The 22,222-nt window shown below is 37.3% G+C and overlaps 2 protein-coding genes and 1 pseudogene across 3 annotated transcripts; 1 reads left to right on the plus strand and 2 right to left on the minus strand.

The window, feature by feature from the left end:
• Window positions 1–430: 430 nt before the first annotated feature.
• On the minus strand, window positions 431–6,600 carry LOC145223993 (mediator of RNA polymerase II transcription subunit 27-like). The gene is made up of 7 exons (XM_080090407.1): window positions 6,387–6,600; window positions 5,295–5,488; window positions 4,843–4,975; window positions 4,184–4,326; window positions 3,520–3,679; window positions 2,817–2,984; window positions 431–2,068 (listed from the first exon to the last, which is right to left on the minus strand). Exons 1-7 carry the CDS (start codon window positions 6,435–6,437, stop codon window positions 1,934–1,936), a joined length of 984 nt encoding a protein of 327 aa, XP_079946533.1. The 5' UTR covers window positions 6,438–6,600; the 3' UTR covers window positions 431–1,933.
• A 100-nt stretch (window positions 6,601–6,700) lies between these two features.
• On the plus strand, window positions 6,701–15,628 carry LOC145223992 (DNA repair endonuclease XPF-like; annotated as a pseudogene). The gene is made up of 18 exons (XR_013859537.1): window positions 6,701–6,890; window positions 6,959–7,077; window positions 7,279–7,453; window positions 7,779–7,997; window positions 8,826–8,939; window positions 8,997–9,189; window positions 9,247–9,358; window positions 9,754–9,890; window positions 9,961–10,113; window positions 10,384–10,684; window positions 11,208–11,394; window positions 11,644–11,759; window positions 12,180–12,297; window positions 12,488–12,661; window positions 13,667–13,818; window positions 14,395–14,488; window positions 14,635–14,775; window positions 15,391–15,628. The product of XR_013859537.1 is annotated as a DNA repair endonuclease XPF-like (transcript).
• Window positions 15,060–20,009, minus strand: LOC145223994 (uncharacterized). Its single transcript, XM_080090408.1, has 4 exons — window positions 18,882–20,009; window positions 18,030–18,211; window positions 17,321–17,519; window positions 15,060–16,381 (listed from the first exon to the last, which is right to left on the minus strand). Exons 1-4 carry the CDS (start codon window positions 19,054–19,056, stop codon window positions 16,275–16,277), a joined length of 663 nt encoding a protein of 220 aa, XP_079946534.1. The 5' UTR covers window positions 19,057–20,009; the 3' UTR covers window positions 15,060–16,274.
• Window positions 20,010–22,222: the final 2,213 nt, after the last annotated feature.

Consider the following 22,222-nt stretch of genomic DNA (forward strand, 5'->3'; position numbering starts at 1 on the left):
TGCTCAACAGCATTGGTTCTCTGTTAAACCAACTGAAACGTGTCACAATCGGCAAGTAATATGCATGCACAGAATGGCCGATAAACTTACGCAAAAAACATGTGACGTTAAGTAAGTTATTATCTCATAACTTTTATACAAACACTATCAAGACATTAAACTATTACAATTACACACAACCAAGTACGTACCAACTTGTTAGGAATCCAGATTAAATCACAGGCCCCTTGACAGACGTTTCAGCATTTTAAGTCAAATTTAACATTCACTATTTACGGCGGTATTAATTCACGGTAATTTTAGCAGGTAAATATTTCTGTGACAAAATTAGATCCACCACAAACTGCACCTACGAAAAAGGCTGCTTACAGCACAGAAACAAACTGTAGAACTAAAACGTGGTCTGCACAAGATTGCACCAAAATAATGGCATCAAACGCATTGTTACGTTTGAGATTTATTCTCCAATCATGGCAGGCGCTTTGTTACGTCACAGTAAATGAAGTCAGATTATTGGCGCGAACTAGAAACAGGAAAATAAAGTAGGCATGTCAATTCTCGCTGTAACAGTCATTGCAACGACAAAAATAAGCAACATTTACAGGCACCTAAACTATTTCTGGAGTAATGGGATATTTACCGATCGTGCGACACCATGAACATTAGAACAGACATGTTGCTCTCTGCTACAGGCAGTTGCTCAAATACATGTGATTAAAATGTAAAAGTCCTTGCGTTTCTTGTTTGAGCGCTTACCGTGTCGTTGTTTGCGTTTTTGTCACTTTTTCGATTTTACTTTTAGAGTCTTATTTTTTACAAGTCTTATTGCCAAACAAACATTTTATGCCTGGCAGCAACAGTTTACTCAAACATTTTCAACTTTGTATTTGTAACACCACGTTCGCTGCGCTGGAGCAACCACAATATTGAACATCAGGTTAACTATCTCGTACTTTGGTTGATGGGAATGTTACGCTCAAGTGATCATTGGACGAACTTGAAGAATGAATACAGTTTTGGCATGGCATCTCACCAGCAAACACATTTACGCCATTTCGACGTCGGATTGTGGTCATGAGCGGACCGGAGGTACCTATTTGGTCTAAAGTGCCAATTAAAGAACGTCAAAACAGACACAAATTAAGACGTTGTAAGCTGGACGCCGGAATAACGTCGAAAAGTGGTCGAATTTTGGTGCATAAAAAGAGCTACTAAACAACTCAACAACGCCAGTTCTTAGATTTAAACAGCAAATCGACTCAGATTAAAACACGAACGAATTGCCCCTATGCTTTAATAGTGTGGTAAAAAGACAAAGTCGGAATGCCCACATTGAGGAGTATAAAGGCGAGAGATAACACCAATTGGGCATTTACCAAAGGTAGAAATGTGGTCGTAACTAGCAAACATAACCCAGTGTTAAATTTACATCGGTCATCGGTTTGAAAATGTATCGATATCGAGAATATAATCATTGAAGCATCGAACTGTGTTTTTGAACATATGTTGCTTTTGTTTAATGTATTTAATGATGCAAATAACATGATTGCAAAAGTCTGCACGACTTTTAAATGTGTTTGTTGAAAAGGCAAAAAAACAGGACACACAATATAAACATGTTTGAATGTTTCCATTTTAAGTGTATTTTATTCGCCTGGAATCAGCCGGAAGTACTGTCCCAACTTTTTGAATGACAAAAAAAGCTCAATATACGTTTAATCCCTGGTCGTCTGCCGCTAGTTTTATATATGTTGACTGTTTTAATTACTTTCCATTTTCACCAAAAACAACTAGATACGGCAACAAAAACGCAGGAAACACTTGCAACATGAAAAGTGTCATTCCTCTCACAAACATGTGCACGTCACTCGTGGTCTACCTCAATTTGTCATTTGGACTGTGTTTTGAATTCCAACACTGCTAATTTAGTACATCATGCTCTGCAAGAATCATGGCAAGGCACTGGAATCTTGAAATCCCTCCACAGTGGTGGCAATCCATTATCCAAGTGTTTACCACAAACTGTACATGCGTCAGTGAAAAGGGATTTGTAGCTTTGTAACCAATACTGCACAAAGTAAAAACAAAGTTTTTGAAAGATCAATATTTGAGCTCAAACTAATTTATTTGAACTGCTAATAAAACAGTGGCTTAAATAATTTTGCACTTGTACCACTTATGATTTCAGAATACAGCAGACCTGGTTAAACCGGATTCGGTTAATCCGGTTCTTCGCCTAATTTATATAAAACTTGAGGTACAAATACATTGTAATGTGGTAAGGCTTTAACTAGTCGACATCAGTTAATCCAGATTTCTGCCTAATCTGGAAAATTTTTTTTGTCCAAACGAGTCCGGATTAACCAAGGTTTAGTGTATTTCTTTGTACCTCTTGTCTACAATGACCAAGAGAAGTATATCAAATTGACATAAAAACTGAATTTATTACATATTCAGTGGTATTTGATGTGGATTTGATAAATATTTGAGTACTGCTGGCTAGATTCCTCTAATAGAATAAAAAACATCACTAAGCTTGGCCATTACTGAACGCAAAATTACAAGCCACAATGAAGACCTACAACCGATATACATTCGATACCTAATTTTAATTAGGTTTGAATGATTATTGTCCATTATTTTACAACACAGTTTTCTCTGCAAGAAGAAATGATTGAGTCCCACAAACATGTATATACAAACTTTATTTTACCTATTCTGAAATTGGTCCCACAAATATTCTTAAAGTAAAAACATACCAAGAAATAAAATTTGCAAAACCAGTGGATCGACACACACTTTAAAAATTTACTTACCAGAAGATACTTGAGTGGAAATTCGGGTGGTGATGCTTGATATGTGCTGTATTGTAAAACGGCAGACATGGCGTGATCGGTAATTTTTTGCATGCACAAGTATTGTGAATCCGAAAACAAATCTACGGTGTTATTTTCCAGTATAATGTTTTCATCAAGCCCTTTCACCTACACAAAAAATTTACATACTTAGCAATGTGCTTTTAAGAGATGTATTTTGTCAATGGGGCATTATAAAAAGGTTTGAAAGCTAAGCAATAACACTGTTATGTATTTTGTTTTGTCAAAAGGCATTGACAAGCATTTGCTGTTGAGGGAGTTGTGAGGGCTTTTCATAAACAATAAAAAAATATTTTTACTTTTTAGCAATAAAAATCAAAAAATTTAAAAGCAATGAAAAAGTAACTATTTTAAACTGAAAATATGTTATGTTTCAAAGGCGCAATAACGTATAATGTAAGAAACCTAAAAACACCTGTAAATTTTGTTGGGGGTCTGCAGACTTTAAATTTATAAAAGGGATCTGTGACTAGAAAAAGAGAGTTCAAAAGCAAAGGAGTTTGCACTGTTGCAGTATATCGAAAGACACACAATAAAATTGCTCTGTCTATTCACAGAAAACAAACCTAACTTGAAAAACATATATATAAACGTTTTTTTTGGTGCAGAGTAAATATCTTTGCAAAAACAGTATTAATCTTACCAAAACTTTCTCAATGGTTAGACTTCTCAAAACTATTATGACCACAAACACTCGGCCAACAGCCAAATGGACGATCCTTGTGTCACCAGATGCTTGCAGGATTTTCATTGTTGTGTCACTGAGTTGGCGACTCAAAGTTTGCAATGTGTTATCCACAGCTCTGAACACAAACAAATCAACATTACAAAAACTACAAGTGGATCCATACCTGGTTCAAGTTGCTGCACTAATAAACTTTGTTGTTGTTTGTGGCATGCTTTGCACACTCGGTAACACCACTTTTAACAAAAAAGGTCAAAATTTAACTTAAGTGTTATATCACAGTATGCCAGGCCCACTGAAGGCGCCATACCTAATTAGCCGGTCACCAAGCATTCACCACCATATGGCAAGGTGTAGGCTAGAAAAATCTAGCCTGCGGCAGGATTCGAACCCACGACAGGAGTCTTTAAAGGACTTGCGAAATCTCTCACGGCACACTGGTAGTAATAGCGCAAAATTTTGGCAAATTAAATTGTAAAACTGCATATCACTTGTTAAAAAAACAACTGAATTACATTATCCAGTTAATTGCATGAACAGGTTTGGCAAAGTGGTGATGCAATTATTCAGATTCATCTGGAGAAGTTGTCAAAGTTAAACAATTTAGACACAGTTTTCTTACTGGCTTGAAAGGTTAGTAAACTTAGGTGGAGCTGCTCTGCGACGTTTTGCTCCAGCACCAGCCTGAAGTTGTGATCGCTTGATCTGATTGGTCAACATTAAGCTTGTGGCAATTTGGGCATATTCATGCAATCTGTTGTTCCACTGTAAAGAAAGTTAGTAGTAGGAAGATGGTCGTAATATTCAACATGGTGATTAAAAAAAATGATGATCTAATGCAGGGGTCCGCAAATAGTGGGTTGCGACCCAAATTTGGGTCGCGAGACCTTCCAGTCCGGGTCGCAAAATATTTCAAATTTTCCAAGAATAAAAGCATCGCATCTATAGTATTAATGAACTTTCAGTATTTTCAACTTAATTATTATTGCATTGTTACATATGACTACGTAACTGTTACATACAGTCTATGTAACAATGCAATAAGTTAAGCGTAAGCATAATAGCAGTCTTAGTATTGATATGTACTTGCTTAGTATTTTCCACAAACTTACATGCTAACAAAATGTTTGGGTCGCGATAATTTAGAGCAATTTTTTTAGGGTCGCGCCAAACAGTATTTGCGGAATGTATGTCTATGCAAACTATTTTTGAAATAAATCAAAAACAAAATAATGTTTAAAACATGTAGTGACTGGTAGCAATACCAATTATTGCAATTACCTGGTATGTCAAGACAGCATCCCTGTATGTGCTATTCTTATCAGCTATAGAGTCCAAGCTCAAAGCTCCAGAAGGACCCAGAACAGGCAAATCAGTCATAGATGTCATGTTATTGCACATTTTTTCAACCTCACTGCAAACAGTAAGAAAAATTTATGTAAATTTCTTAAAAAAAGGCAAGTAATGAAAAGCAGGTTGTATATACACTATGTGATTTTTGCCATATATATATCACAGAATATTTTGCAAGAACAAATTAATATGTCAGTCAAAATTGTTGCATGCTGAAGTTGGGTTTATTTTTATCGGTAAAAGAGAAACATAGCTTCACAATTATATAGTAATCACAAAGCTGTAATGACTTCAATGGGTTGTAATGTTATCACTAATTAAAAGTAGAATAGTTAGACAACATACATGCCCTTGTTATCAATGTAGGACTAACAACATACTTGTAATCTTTGTTCACTGCTTCAAGATACTCCTGAAATCGTTGGAGAAACTTTTTTCCATCCTTTCCAACAGTAACAGCAGTCTCTGCATCATCTCCTTTTCCATCTTCTTCTTCATCAGGTTTTACTCCTTCACATAACAAGTTGAAAACATTGGTGACCGTTGACCGAAGCTGCTGAGTTCCTGTTATTGCCTGCAAAATGTTTGAGGAAATGAAATTTTTATTTTATTTTTTTGAACAATGTTTATTTTGCTGCAAACTTATATTTTACATGGAAAATTAAAACTAGACTGAAGGGAGAAATGGTGTCCCTCATCAAACGAGGATAAACAGCTAATTGACGATAAACATACCACACAAAATGAAATGTTTGAAGTAATAAAATGATATTCAATGTGTTTTGAGGTCATTTCAGCACACTTAATGACTAACAACAACATTTGATCATTCTATTTCAATTAAAATGGCTGTTATCAAAAAAATGCTTTGCAAAATATGTTACAAACAACGTTGAAAACAAGCTTTAGGTCTGAACAAATAATGATTAGATTTGAACTGTAATTGGAAGTTCATTGAGTTGAGTTTATTTCGCTTGGTGAAAAAACAACATAGTAAAACAATCACCAAGCCGGAAATAGCTGCGCAACGTTAAAACGTTATGAAGCACAAAAACATGTAGGGCACAATTGGTGGATAGTGGTACACTGCGCTGCAGCTACACCGTATTATAAGGCGCTATGTGTCGGGTGCTCACAAGAAAGTGAGTGCGGCGCAGATTGAGTAAAACATGTCTGGGGGGGAAACAATGGTGGGACCAGTTGCGGGGGCCCTAGAATCTAACCACCTGTGTTAGGGAAAGAGGGTGGGGTTCGTCAGGAAAAGAAACCACAGAATGAAACCCTGTCGGATATTTTCAAGCGCAGGAAGGAAGAACACACAACAAACCCCTAGTCTCCGTTAATAGTTAACTTGGGACTCATTTGCAGTTAATATTATCGGTGAGAGTGTTTTGGCAGTTAATTTAATCATTTAAAATAAATTATGACTATCGCAATATCGCAACTATATAAAGATGTTAGATTTGCAATACCTGTGACAAAAAGTTCATGTTCAATTTTGCCTGCGCCATGACATCAGACATATTTTCCCACTTTTGACAGAACTTTGCACTTTTCAACAATTTTTTGATAAAGCTTCGAAAATTTAACCTTCTGATTTGATTTTACGGTAGTCTATAGTGCAAAAAATCTCATTCAAACCGTTTAAATGAAGTAATTTAATCGACGCGTTTTAAAACGAGTCAAAAAATAATAAAACAATCAAAACGCCGAAAAGAACACTTTTACAGTTCGCTGAACAATTTTTTACGCATGCTGTAAAACATGACGAAGCAGAATTGTTCTTACTCAGCTTTATGTAATGATTACAAACATTTCACAATTTTATGCAATTGCTGGTCCAAACATTCATAATATTGTCTGCAAGCAGCATGGGGTCGGAAAAATCTGCTAGTCCGATGGAGTCCATGCTGGAATATGAAAATCAGTTGTTTTTGGACGCATTTCATGAGAATTGTCTTGTTGTACTTTGTGAGGTAAGAATTTTGTGTGATTTGTAGAAATTTTAAATTTGTAAACATTGGTCGTTAATTTGTGTTTACAGGGACTTGGCCTGGAACGCTTATGTGTCAACTTTTTGCGGCTGTATTGTGACCTAAAGGAGCTTGTTTTTGTCCTGAACTCTGATCAAATGCAACAGGAATACTACATTGAGAAATTGAGGTATTTTTTTATGTGGACAATATTGCCTTAAGCCAGTCTGCAGAGTAAAATATTTTTTATGCCAGTTTATTTTATAGCATGCGGAAATTTAGCAAGTACTGTCTGGCCCGGTTTATTTTTTGTATTGCACCAGCATCAGCATGCCATATTTTGCAGACTGGACCTATGTGTGCTTGTTACCATCATTGTTTACTTTTGCAGAGATTTCAACATCTCTCAGTTACCACAAGTGATTACTTCAGAGTTTGGTGCCCAGGAACGCAAGAAAATGTATTCCAAAGGAGGTGTCTTCTTTGCATCATCTCGTATTCTTGTCATGGATTTATTAGTTGACAGAATTCCTGTACATCTTGTATCAGGAATTATTGTTTTGAAGGTTTTTATGTTTGTTTTTAGTTGTTTGATTGATTTTTACTTTAAGTCATACTCATATGTTTGGTTGATTTTATTTTGCCAGTGAAACAAATCGTAGCAGCACAATTGCATAAAAATTATCACTAAACCGGAGATAACTGCGCAACATTGAGACTGAGAGTTTGAGACTTTATAAAATGGTAAAAGTAGAGGGTAGATATGGAGGATAGATGGCAAATGCACAGCAGTCACACCGTTACTACATCAAGACTGGGGGCTACAGTATTTTTCACTTATTTAGTAAATCACTAGTTGGACTTTACCTAAAGGTGTTATTCTTGCTCCAGGCTCATAAAATGGCAGACACAAGCATGGAACCTTTTATCATGAGGCTGTTTCGACAGAAAAATAAAGAAGGATTTATCAAGGCTTTCACCGATAGCCCAGTAGCCCTAACGGGAGATTATAGCAAACTGGAAAAAGTGATGAAAAATCTTTTTGTTGGCAAAGTTTTCCTTTGGCCTAGATTTCATTCTAGTGTGATAGCATGTCTGGAAAAACACAAGGTTTGCTCACTTAAATAAAATTGTTTATTAAATGTTGTGACTATAGTAAAAGCTACTTAGCCTATGTATTCAATCAGTATTTTAAACCCACATTACATCTCATGCATTCAGTCTATTAAACTTGGCAATAAATGATTTTAGCAAGGTTTGTTTATTTAGTTTAAAACAGTGGTTCCCAACCTGGGGTTTGCGGACCCCCAAGGGGTCCAGGAGATGGTTTTAGGGGGTCCGTGGAGGCAAACATTCTTAGTACCATTTACCAACAGAACAATATTTTTAAGTTTCCAAACCGCTTTTACAATCCTGCATACATGTGCAAACTGTTTATCAAACATTTGTATCAGGAAAACTTACTTTTTGTGTGATTGTTATCCCTATTGTGACACCACAACATGCATAAACCATCATTTATTGTACACCAGACAATTATGTCTTTGTTGCGTTAACTGCTACATATTTATTGAGATTTAAGGACTGCAAATGTTAATTAAAAATCGTATAATAACGTATAATGCAGGAAACGAAAAACATAACAAGACTAAATTACTTAGTTAGGTGGTCTGCGGACCTATAAAATTTACAAAAGGGGTCCATGACTACAAAAAGGTTGGGAACCACTGGTTTAAAACAATTATGGGTAATCACAGATGCCATTTCACCGCACACTAACTTACATGACTACTGCCTATCTGGCTCATTTTTCTGGTACTTGCAGGTTTTGAGTATTTTCATAGAAAAGCTTAGCAAATGAAAAGTGCTCTTGGTTAAAATTGTGGTTGTTTTTGCAAAACAAGACCAAAACAAAAAATATTTATTTCATACATGCAGCCTGAAGCAATAGAAATATCTGTTGATCTGACACCATCAATGAGGAAAATTCAGACTTCTTTATTAGAGATCGTGGCAGCTTGCCTTAAAGAACTAAAGGCAAATAACCCAGGGGTAAGTCAAAAAATCCTTCTGAAACCCTGCAATACTTACCTCTCAAATAATTTGCAGTTGGATACCGATGACTTTACAATTGAAAACAGTTTGGGAAGATATTTTGACCGAAGTGTAAGAAATCAACTCGACCCAATTTGGAACCAGCTGGGTTCTAAAACAAAGCATTTAGTTTCGGATTTGCGAATGCTTCGCCAACTGCTGCAGGCATTGTCCCAATATGACTGTGTCACATTTCTAAACATGCTTGGTAGGTCACACAATGTACCATAATGCGATTTGCTAAAAATGAGTCCTCAATCTTTAGAGTCCTCAAGTGGCACGCAAAAGGCATTTGGACAGAATCCTGGTTGGATATTTCTTGACGCAGCTGATAGTCTTTTTATGCAAGCTAGATATAGAGTCCATGGAAAGCGAAGGTATTGGTGGTAGTTTTAAAATACTGCAACAGTTTTTCTGTAGCCTAGAAATTTTCAGTTTCACAGTGATTTATGCATAACTTGGCTCTCAATGTGTAAGTCCAAACATTCTACATTGACATAGCCTGGCTATACTAGACTATAGGCCCAATGTCTTGTCACCAGATACTCTGGTGATACCTTATATCTATGCGTTTCAGCTTGTAAATCCCATTAAAATAGGCATTTGTTTGTCAATAAAAATTTATTTCAAACAAATCTCTGGTTATTTGCACTTTTTTTGTTATTGCGTAAAATGCTTGGTAAATTGTATGTTACTTTACCAGATTGATTTATCCTAATTCCACAAAATTTTCCTTGCTTGAAAATTTCTGACCCAAAACTTTTTTTAACAGTGAAGAAAAAAGCAAGCCAGCCAAATCTGCAGGTGTTGAGAAACAACTTAATCTGGAAATTTCACCAAAATGGAATGTGCTGCTTGAAATTTTAGATGAAATTCGTGAAGCAAACAAACTTTCTGCTGGCACAGAATGTAAGTTATTCGTTAGAACATGTTAAAAAGGAAGAGTTAAATCTGTATTTTGTGTTTCAAATTTGTTTAGTGGGGGAAGGCAAAGTGATGATATGCGCAAGCGACATGCGAGGATGTTATATTCTGCGGGATTTTTTGCAAGATGGTGACCGGACCACTATGATTAAAATCTACAACAGAACCTTTAAGAAAAACATTGTCCTACCAGTTTTAGCCAAAAAAGGTGAGCGCAAAATATAACTCATGCCCATATTGTGCAAAAGATTTTCTTTAACTTGTTAAGGATCCCCCTTAGGTTTCTTTCTTTTTTCTGTCTAATGTTGGTTTGTTTGAACTGTTTGGCCAAGAAAGAGTGCTTTCAACTTATTCAAATTTACCCCTATGTTAGTTAGTTATCCAAAGTTGATTTTTCTAAAGTTTGATGTAAATGACCCAGCGGTTCAACCACTGGCCATGAAAAATCGTAAAATTTTATCACATTTTTGTTTTGCAGATTCTGCCCCAACAAATGTCAACACATTGACCCAAATGTTTTCAGCTGAATCAAAACAACCAAAAAGCAGTGATGACATAAAAACCTCCACCAAATCTTCTTGTGATGTCAATGATAATAAAGATCTTTCGACTGCGCCTGTTGCAAAAGTTGATGATTGTCAGATGGCTGGTAGCAGTGACGATCAGAGTATGATTGAGAAAATGAATGTTTTGGAATCACCAGAAACTTATCTACATGCTCTACATGGAAACCCGGATCCCTATAGCTTGACCAGATCACTTGAGAAAATTGAACCAAGGTATGTATGTAGTTTTTCTTGGGCATTGTGACAGAACAAAGTATCAAAAGTATAGAATTATAGACGAAACTGGTCAATGATATAACCAGTTTGCCAACCTTTTCAGCACTAAAATGCCTAAATTCATGTGTACATACTTACATGGCAAACATTGTCAGTGTCAAATGTTTCTTTGTACAGACGAACCTGTTACCTTTTGTGCATAAACATTTTCTGTGTACGATCATCAAATCGTTGCACTCTTTTTGACCACATATATCCATTATTTTTTTCTCTCGTTGTTGCAAATATCGGTATTGCAGGAACTTTGAAACAAATGTAACTGTGTGCTAGTAACACTATTTAGACCAAATATTTACTAAATCCTGATGTAACCCTTTATTCTCTCAATCTTGGACAGCCTGAACTAGAAAATGCGATTAACCAGATTCGTTCATATTATTGCACACAGTAGTATCACAGTATGTGCAGCTAAATATTGTACAAATTGAAAGAAACAACATTTTAATGTTTTCTTTTTTAGGTTTGTGATTCTCTACGACAGCAGTGTGCATTTCGTTCGCCAACTTGAAGTTCACAAGGCCTGTCGTCCGGGAATTCCCCTTCGAGTTTACTTTCTTACCTACCGCTCATCCGCTGAAGAGCAGGTCTATCTTACTTCACTTCGACGAGAGAAGGAAGCGTTTCATTCATTAATACGTGAAAAATCGGTAAGTGGAAACCGTATCGTATATGCCAGTAGTTTTCAAACTGTTTAAGCATATGACGCATTAGAGAACTAAAATGTCCGTACACTTGGCAGGTAAACAATTTTTCTTTTTCATGATGGGTAAAGATGATTTTCATTACCAACAACAAAAATATAAGTTGTGAAACGTTGTCATGCACACTATACCTGCATCAATAACTCAAAGAATCACTGATATAAGCGGTGTTTTCAGATAATATTTTTTTCGCAGACAATGGTGGTACCGAAGGAAAGAGAAGGAAAAAACGAAGATGATCCGCAGTTTGAACGAAATTCTGAACCCTCCTATCAAGTAAAAGTTGACACACGAAAAGCTGGTGGCCAGAGGTTCGTTTGTGTAAAAGTCTGTATCGATTTTTTGGCGGTTTTCTAATGAAAAAATAAACAACAGAATATTACATTCTACTTTATGTCTACGTCAGTGGTTTAAGTTGAGATGTTCATTTCGCTTGCTAAAAGAAATTATAGCGACACAATTGCACTAAAAACAATCACCAAGTCGGAAACAGCTGCGCAGCTTTAAAACGTTATTGAGCACATAAACGTGGGCACAATTGTTGGATGAGAGCTAAACTCACTGCAGCTTCACCGTCATTACAAGGCGTTACGTGAACGGACCTCACAAGAAAGTGGGACGTTGATGGGACCAGTCCAGGGGGGACGAGAATTCCTAACTATTTCGTCACCCCTGAGAAAAAGATGTCGACTTTCAATGCTTTTTACAACATTTTCATGTTTTGTTTTTAGTTCATCTCAAACTGGAGGAACACAGCAGACCGTTATCGTCGACATGAGAGAATTTCGAAGCGAACTGCCCTCACTTGTACATAAGAGAGGGATGGAGATTGAACCGATAACTTTGGAGGTAAATGCCAACTAAATGATAAAATTAAATCCAGGTCATGTCGCATGTTTACATGTTTTTTTTTTTTTTCAAAAAGCATCTTTGCAGCATTTTACCCTAATTTTTTGCACCTTTCTTTTGCGTGGCTCCTATTGGCACAAAGCGAAAATACATTTTTGACTCGAGCAAACTGAAACTTAGCTTATGTTAGGTTGGAGATTACATCTTAACACCGGAGATTTGTGTGGAACGAAAAAGCATCAGCGATTTGATTGGTTCCCTCAACACAGGACGACTTTATACTCAATGCGTTGCAATGACGCGTCATTACAAGAAACCGATGCTGCTGATCGAGTTTGACGCAAACAAGGCTTTCTCTTTCCAGGTAATTTCGACTTTTCATTAAAATTATGAAACATTTTACAAAAATCTAGATCGGTCCAAAAACTTTTTCAAATAAATTATAACTTTGACTTAAAACTAGCCTTTTTAAATGCAGGGCCCCCAAAATGATCTGTATTAGAAAAGGGTATTGGTTAAAAGGGCCAGTGTCATTTGTTAGACAATTCACACAAGGCTTTCTCTTTTCAGGTAATTGGATTTTTTTCCATAGTCACTCTAATTTACATTACTCTGCTGATTTTGAGAAAACTTTAAATTATGAAAAATTTAAAAAAAAATCTGGATCGGGCCAAAAACATTAATAGTAACTTTGGCTTAAAACTAGCCTTTTTTAAATGCAAGGCCCCTTATAACGAACCAACCCAAACAACGGTCCGATTATCAACTCTATATTAAAAGGTATTAAACGAAAGGGTAAGTGTCATTTTTTAGACAATGTTTGTGTCTAATGGACTACAATAAGTATAATTTTAGGGACGTTTTTTGCATTTGAAACATAGGTTAAGAAAAAAACTTATTTCAAACCGACGGTTTGGCATTATCATCAAACCAAATTAGCTACTGCGGTTTTTGTTTGTTTGCCGAATTTTACATGCAAGTTGATGCTGTCGCAAGTTAACACACCCAATAAAATTATTTGGGGATTACGTATAAATTATTTACTGTTATTTCATAGAAATAATATTATCATCATCTTCTTATGGATTTCAAAACTTAAATGTAACTGCTTTGATTTGTTCATTATTTTCAAAACCGTTATAACCACCGTCAGTGTTTTTTAAGGTGTTTTGGGGGACCGAAACGGTCAAATTTCTCCAGCGGTTTCCCAAAATTCCCGCTTAAGCAAATATGGCTATTTTTGGTATTTTAATGAAACACTTGCGGTCTCTTAAAACTACTTAGCGGTCACCCAAACCAAACCTTAAAAAAAACCTGACCACCGTTAATATTATTGGTATACCACATTCAGCAACTTTGTTTAACACAGGCTCGTGGAATGGCTGGTGGTGCCAAGTTGACACTGAAGGAATTGAACCAAAAATTAACTCTTCTACTTCTCCACTTTCCCAATCTTCGACTCGCCTGGTGTTCGTCACCATCTGCTGCAGCTCAACTTTTTCATGAAATTAAGGCTTCCAGGTTTGTTACGTTGATGATTCGATTCTCTTGTGTGTAACTGGATTTAGGACAGCTTTTTTGTGGTAGCTTCGGCTTAGGACTACACCGATGCATAAAACTTTATCTGTTTCACAAATAATTTTAATAATTTTACGTGAACAAAGGTTTTACAAAAAAAGCTTGACTTCCATCAGTTATTACCAGTCGTTTAGGTTCAATTTGCTGTGATGTGTGACCCAGTGTTTTAAGAGTTTGAAATCGAAACTAAATATTTTGTTGAAATATCAAATATTTTATGCTCGATCTGGACAAACTAGAAAAAAATAGTAAGTTAGTAACAATGCTTATGATAAAGCATGCAAACTCAATTTTTTGACAATATTTCAAGATATTTAAGCTAAAATCAACGTAGGATATAGCGCACAGATGTGGCTGGTATTTTGTTGAAACGATCGACTAGCTAAAGGCATGTTTCAGTCAATTAAAATTCGGCTCTTCTGGAAATGACAGATAATATACATGCTCTTCGTATGTGGTCACTGCTGTTATAAATGCGCTCAAGTAACCATTTCTGTGTTGGCTTTCTTTTCTGTACAGGAAACAACCTGAAGCGGTGGTTGCTGCCGCTATCGGGACACAAGATGGCGATGGAGAGTCCAACAATGACGAGAAGTACAACTCAGCACCATACGTAAGAAACTTCGAATTAAAGTTTTATTGAGTTCCCTGTTAAACCATACAAGTACTGCACATTTTCCAATATCAGTCGAAACTGTAAAAACTACTACAACAGGGTGATTCGTTGATAATTGCTTGGAAAACAACATCGTTTTTTAGGATTTTCTTCTGCGGCTTCCTGGAATCAACGCCAAAAACTGTCGTCGTATTTTACATCACGTGACAGATTTACGCGAACTCTCTCGTTTATCGATCGAACAACTCACTCATCTACTCGACAGTCGTGTTAACGCCCAATCTGTAAGTCTTTTTGGGCTGTTTTTTCATCATTAAACTTATGAACAGATCCGTATGTAGTATTCCGATGCTGAAAATGGGTATGAAAACGGTCAATAAGGCCAAATCCGGACATGCAAAACAAAGCACTGGCCAATAGGATAAGAAAATTACTTGCAGAACAAACAGCCCCTATGTTTAAATGCCATTGTGATGAAAACCGGCCGAAAACGGATAAGTTTACTCTGTTTCACAAACCTGCCTCTAGACTAAAAGTATGCTCTTGCTTCTGTACTAACAAACGCAAGTGCGTTTAAAAAATTTAATATTTTTGCAATAATGCAATAAAATTTGGATTGATGTTAGTAGATAAATATGAAATCTAGCGTTAAAGGAATAATAAACACATGATAAATAAATATATAATGATTCCATTAGCATATGAAACATCAAACAAGGGTAATAGTGGATACGAATAGATGTCAAGCAAAATAAATTGCATACATAATTAATTAAACAAGTAATGGCCTACACAACAGACGGAACCACTGTTATCAAACATTTTTTTGCAGCTGACATAACGTGTATGTTTGACCACATTTTAATTTATCAAGTCATGATGACAAGGCATATTTTTAGCTCCACGATTTTCTGCACAAGAAGTTTGACTCTTCTGCTGCTGAGAGCGCCCAAAAACCAATCGTAAAGGGAAAGTTTAAATCCAAACGACCGTTTGGTGGCGCTGGAGGGACCAAAAAGGCTTTCGGCAAACGAGACAAACGATGATTCTGCCCCGAACCAACCTGAAATATGACACCTGCCATCTTGTTATAACTCTATGCAATTTTGTTTGCCAATAAAGATTATTTTTGCATGATTCGTGTTTGGCTAGTTGAAAGCACATGGATTGTACGAGGGTTAGATTAAAGTGTTTGTAGTGAAAAAAGCTCAAAACGAAGAATAGACCTAATCACAATATTAATTAAGATCCGAAAGTGCAGCACTTTGCACATATGCAGGTATACCTTACATTTCGTCTATTTATCTTGCCGAAAAATCCTATTGTTCGTACCTAAGGAATTCGTCGATAAACGTTCGAAACCACTGCACAAAGTATGGCGAACCATTTTGTTCTCCATGCCTCTGGTTTACAATCGAACCGTGAACAAAGCCTTACAACACAAAAAATAACGGGACCACGACCTACAATTCCCTCCCGCAAACAACAGGCCAAACAGCACTTCTGTCGAGCTCCGATTACTACACAAAAATGCGTTTATCATACGTGGTCACGTGATCCGTCGTGGTCGGTTGCCAGCAGAGAATAGCGAGCAGTTTGCAACAAGTTTTCAACGTAGGCCATATCGCGTTTCTGTAGTTGTGAACGCGACCACAGCGACGGGCCGTCACCCTAGCTTTATGCGTGTCAATGTATTTGTAACTGAGCACAGGACGGCAAAGAAAAGGGGCCGCTGGGCCCTGGTTCCTGCTGACTTTTGGGCCAAAGATGGTCGCATGCGGGGTCAAAAAAGCGACACCGCACCACCCCATGTCGCGCTGCGTTCTACACCGACTTCTTTCGCGTTGTAGGTCAACATGCCGAAGGTTGAGCCGTAGCGGAACTTTAAACCTTGAAAAAAGAGGTAACATTTAGAGAAACGTGTCAAATTTGCATTACAAACATTTATGCATGTAAAAAAATAAGTGAATACAAAGTACTGAGAATGAATCCCAACACCCACAGAACACTTCCTTGGTTGCATATGCACTGTTTGCATATGTAAACAACTGTTAGAAAGCCTAAACTATTTTAATGGGAACGCCATAAAAGGTGCCATCATTTGGATAAACACCAAAATGTTACATAATTTTTTATGTTTTGAACCAAGCTGTTTAATGTTTTGTTTTTTCAACCTGAAAAGGTGAGCTATAGCTGCAGCCGACACAAGTCAAAACTTTGCGAACCATGATATTCACTGACACAAAAACTTTGGACATGGATCTTTTTGGTGATGGTTCTGTCGCAGTGTTTTTTTTAAGGTGTTTTCAAATTTCTCCAGCGGTTTCCCAAAATTTGGATTTGGCTATTTTTTGGTATTTAAATGAAACACTTGCGGTCTCTTAAAACAACTTAGCGGTCACCCAAACCAAACCTTAAAAAAAACCTGGTTCTGTGTATAAACGGTAAACACAAAAAACTTACGTCGTTAGTTAGCATCTGGTTATTGACAAAACAAATACACAAATGTATCGGTATAGCGTCTAAAACTACACGACTGGTAATCCTATAACGCAAAGCCGGATCGACCCGCTTTACCCCTGCAACCTATATATAAAAAGTTGCGGGCATATTTTCGAAAATGTGCATGGTGGGGTTATTGGTTTGTAATTAAAATAACACTCAAATCTGATCTCCAAAACCCGGGTTTGGTTGACTCTGCGCGGACTAAACGACACCCATAAATGTATAGGTACATTTGACCTGCAAAAGCGCCGTGCTTCGCATTCATCACAAAATATTTCTGATTGCTTTTTTTGCTGAAAAATGTTCTGAAAAATTAGTTCTTACCTGGGACATAGCCCATGTATTTCGGGAGGAGTCCAGATTTTACATGATACACGTTTGTGTTTTTCTGGTCCAGTGCCGCCCTTCGGTACATGTCGTATATTTCTATGGTTCTCATTCCAGGGACGGGGGTGCTGAGCCACGGGACGGCTTCAGGTCGTTCATGCTGGATCAATGCTGTACGATGCAACGAAGATGCACTCTGGAAAATTCACATGAAATACAATATTTATGGAATACCGTTGATTCACAGCCCAAAGTCTGCGAAAGGAGTTCGATAATTCGCGAATATTTTGAAACATATATGTTGTATACAAATATGTTTTGACTCCATATTTTTTTTCATTAATCATGAAAAAAACGGTGCTTGTGGATGTCTGGGCAATTCACGACTGCTGATCCAGAGTTACAAGTCCTGTTCGGGTTTGGGGTGGTTTTAGGCAAAAGTTTGAATTCAACGGAGAACATGCACGAGCCTCACTTCACACTTGGTTTCTTTTTGCCGCAATTTTAGCAACTTTTGTGCCCGATTCAGGCTTACTTATTTCAAACAAATTTCGAGTTTCGGTTGCACCCCACACACTCGTTATCAGGACTAAGTTATTTTGTGTCTTTGCACACTCCTGAGCCAAAACCACATATTACTTCATTGAAGGTCTCCAAACCCAAGATTGGGAACCACTTTTTCAAAGCCATGCACTTTTAGGTATACCGTTTTCGGTCGGGTTATGTGATCTTTTTGTCGGGACGGTTTCGGAGATGCGCGAATTTTGGAAGCACGACTTGCAGGTGCAGAAAATGCTCTTCTCGCTTCTGCCGTGTCTTCACCTGCAGTCGCTGAAACAAACTTTTTCGTTTCCTCTTCGTATGTTACTCTCGTTTTGTATTGCGTATCTAGAAATTGTTGTTTGGTTAAATGCTAGCAGTTGACAGTTGTGTGGCCTACGTATTTATGTCCTTTTTTAGTGTTAAAGCATACAATGTTTCTGGTCCTTTGGGTTGGCCTACACACTGTTGAAATTTTGCGCTTAATCCGCTAATAAAGCGCAGATCAACAAAAGTAAACCTTACATAACCGCATTCTTGTCATGAACTCGGCTGTATATTTTATAAGCAGCAGTAGAATAAACGGTTTCTCAATTCTCAACGTTACATGGTGTGTTTGCTATCTTAAAACAGCAAAGTTGCCGATAGCTGTCCTGACAAGCTCGTAAAATGCAGTTGTGTGGTGGTGGTGAGGGCACTTCCTGTACCCCCAATGGGTTATGTATTAATGATAAAGTAATGAAAAAAAAACTTCTGTAAAATGTGCACTCAGTTGCTCCTTCTAATCTATTCACAGAGCACATTTTCGAGCAAACAATGCACGACTTTTTTGAAAAAAAAGTGTGTTTACAAAAATTAAAATGTATGTAGTAAATTGCCGGTTTTAATGGTTCTTATGGTGTACTCTAGTGCGCTTCCATTTTTTCTATATTCGACCATTTGTTCTGAAATTACTAATGTTTTATGTAATGCGAATACTATTATAACAAGTCCTTAACCAACTCATTAAAAGACTTACCAAATAGCTCGTTGCTTGTGTAATAAAATGGGTGCTTCGGTATGTAATGCCTCAGGGGTGGTCTTCTAACTAAGGTCCCTCCTCTTGACCAAATTGGCCTTTCATTATTTCTCAAAGGACTGGACGGGATTTGATTACTTCCAGGCGGAACAGGTTCCATCGTTTGTGGCGCCATATTATCTTGCAAAGATTATTGGTTGTCTTGCATAAATTCTTGGATCAAAGTATACAGCACTGCACTACACAAACTGTCTGATAAAATACACTGTGATGTAACAATGCCCACTATGACGGTAAAAGACTGGTAACTTGTCTTAAAACTTGTAGAATCTTTGAAAATTTTAGTACAGCATTATTGCTAGATTAAAGAATTTAATTTCTGAATAGATCATGTATAGTAGCTAAAATCACAGCCTAGGTTTGCCACTTGTGCCAAATGTACAAAGTTTAACAACTCATCCCTAAAACACACTGCATAAAATCCCTACAAAACAAACACAACTTGCAATGTTAAATAGACTGGTGGGGCACTTTTATGGCCCTCTGAGCGTAAAACACCGAGTCCTTATGGTTATAAGCGCAACTGTCAAAGAGCACAAGGACCTGAAAGTACGCTATAGGTCCCGAACGTCAACAAGGATCTACTAGATCCCTGAACAAAGGGTATAATAAAGCACTCCTGTTAAGCCGTAAATGCCAACACACCGCTTGTATTGTTGACGAAAGCGCTCGGGCGTGAGGTTACCTAGGCAACGCGGGTCCATTAATTGTCGCGGCAAACTTAATCACACATTCAGGTATTGTGCTGTGTTAACACAGAAAGTGTTTTTGTTAAAAGCCTAAGCAACCGAATTTAACAAGCTTCGTGCAGTCGCCGAGTCTAAGGCTGCTGGTGTTGATACATTCGCGAAACATTTCCCAGCGGCGTCGTTGTGTTTTGCCTCAAAACAGTGTTGTGTTATTGTTTTGTCAGGCCACTCTAATTCGCAGCTGAAAAAGCATGTCCGTAAGGTGAAAATCAAGCACTGTAAGTTGATTTCGGCGCTCTGAATCAATAAACGCGTTTTGGCAACTCGGAGCCCTAAAAGTTCAAGTAACAGACACAATAATTTCAACCATAATACAAATATACTAAAACTTTGACTTGTCATTCGTATAAAATAAATAATTGTCTATAAATCTATTTTACTGCATTTTGTTTCTTTTTCGCGCAACAGATCTAAAGTATTTAATAATGTGATATGGATCACTATGATGTAAAATTTTCTTTTGGTGGTAACCATGAATGTTTGCAAGCAACAGCAAAACGGTAGAGCTACTAAGTTACTAGCACGGTAGAGCTACTAACACCATAACGCAAATAACAACCAAAAGTCGATTTGGTTATATCTCCAAAAATGCTCACGGTTAGGGCTATTTTTGGGGTTGGTTTTATTGAATTTTAAGTGCTAATACCTTCCCCCGACCCTAATAGCCCTAACCGTGAGCATTTTTTGAGATATAACCAATCGATTTTTGGTTGTTATTTGCGTTATGGTGTTAGTAGCTCTACCCAGCAAAACACGTTCTTCTTGTCACCCAATTTCTTGAAACGATACACGCTCTCTAGTGCTACCTGCCGGAAACTGTTCGTAAATATTTTTTGATAGTGACTTAAGCAAAACAGTACACACAAGTTAAAATACCAAGTGAGCTACCGGCTAACATTGCATACAATGCATGTGGGATAAAAATATCAGCAATGTTTTGTACTTCAGGACCTCTTTAACTCTGATTTTTACCGTTAGTTGTTTGAAAAAAGAATAAGAAAAAAAACTATTTGTTTACCCAGCTGACTGAGCACATTACCAAAAGTATGAATAACCACAAATATAGATTTGGTACTCATACTTGTTTAAACTTTGGATAAGATATATGTTCTAAGTGCAGTATTTTTCTATATTTACCAACTAGCAGACTTGTTTAACCTAAACCTGGTCTAAGTCAACTACAACACCTTCAACGCGACCAATTCAATTCAACAGCGCTTCATTTGTTCTGTGCAAAGTAATCAACGCAAAGCAGTGAAAAATGGGTTTCGGGCATGAACATGGCGACAGCCTGTAAGAGCTAATACAAAACTTTTAATATCGGTTTGACGGCTGACGTTAATATATTTAGGCAGAAGCGTCCTTTGTCTTGTAGTTTAGGTATTGTGTTTTAAATTCGAACTTGCTAGTTTTTAGTCAAGTCCTACTGCGTTACATGTGTTTTGCTACAAAAACGACTGGAAGGATAAATGCTGTGCCACGGCAATTGCTAAAATCACGCCTTTTTAATTGGAACCATTACTTACAATTTAGCAAAAATGACAAGACAGCATACTATTGTCTGTAAGCCACTTGAACGGCCGGTCGACCGTTTAGCAATTAATAACCAGTCTTCTTTCGCGAAAACGGCATTTACTTGACGCTTGTACGAAGCTAAAAGTCATTGCCAAGATGGAAAACGACAGGCGTGGTCGGCGCAGTCAATTTTGGCTCCTAAAACTTTATGTTTATCGCTAAGGAACATGGAAAACGGCACAATAAGGTGAAAGTCGCATGGAAAACACCAGAATAATTGGCAGTGGTCCCACCAGCTCTGTGGCCACAATGACATTAACTGTTGAACGCAATTGCCGGGTACAGTTTGAGTGAAGCGGTTTCGCGGAGTTTGCTAGCGTGCGCTACTTACACTGTAAACATAGCGAGCTAATAGTAGCTATCGTCGTTTCATTATGCTAAAACTGCTGGTCCGAGAATGATTTCATGGCGCAAGGGTCGAACCAGATTGTGGCGTCAACGGGACGTAGGGCTAATAATTTTCGCACGGTAAACGGTAAAGCGTGACTGGTGCTAGCAACAGTAACGACTGGTTCCGTAAAACACTAACATTGCGTAATTTTTAATTATTCCGTAATAGGCGGGGTTTAGGGGCGTACAGTTTAAATCGCGTACGCTAAGAAGAAGTTTTGATTTCATTTTCGCGAACTTCAAAGGGTTTGCCTGAAATTAGAATTTAACCGAGGCCATTTTCAAAATGCTAGTAAAAGGTCAAGACTGCTTGAATCCAAATATGGGAACGTATTTGTTTATGACACGTATATATGTATGTCTTGATATTGGGTTTGTGTTCATTGCTTCATGTTTAACAAATGAAACATGTTAGCTTTATTAATGCCGACTATTCTTGCTTAAACATCTACAGCGCTTGTAAAACAAGCCCAACTAGAAAAACAGGCTTTTCGTCCGGCATATGTAAATCTGCACATTGTGCAACTTTGGGCAGCTGCAAAGCAATTGCGCCACCGCCATGGTTTT

The sequence above is a fragment of the Phallusia mammillata genome, chromosome 4, assembly GCF_965637545.1.
Source record: "Phallusia mammillata chromosome 4, kaPhaMamm4.hap1.1, whole genome shotgun sequence".
Taxonomy (NCBI): domain Eukaryota; kingdom Metazoa; phylum Chordata; class Ascidiacea; order Phlebobranchia; family Ascidiidae; genus Phallusia; species Phallusia mammillata.

Coding starts and splice junctions, on each gene's coding strand:
- LOC145223993 (XM_080090407.1), bottom strand. CDS start 6,437: ATGTCTGATGTCATGGCGCAGGCAAAATTGAACATGAACTTTTTGTCA. Junction 4,976..5,294: donor GCAGTGAACAAAGATTACAA/GTATGTTGTTAG, acceptor TACTGTTTGCAG/TGAGGTTGAAAAAATGTGCA. Junction 4,327..4,842: donor ATGCTGTCTTGACATACCAG/GTAATTGCAATA, acceptor CTTTCTTTACAG/TGGAACAACAGATTGCATGA.
- LOC145223994 (XM_080090408.1), bottom strand. CDS start 19,056: ATGGCGCCACAAACGATGGAACCTGTTCCGCCTGGAAGTAATCAAATC. Junction 17,520..18,029: donor ACATAACCCGACCGAAAACG/GTATACCTAAAA, acceptor TGAATTTTCCAG/AGTGCATCTTCGTTGCATCG. Junction 16,382..17,320: donor ATACATGGGCTATGTCCCAG/GTAAGAACTAAT, acceptor TCTTTTTTCAAG/GTTTAAAGTTCCGCTACGGC.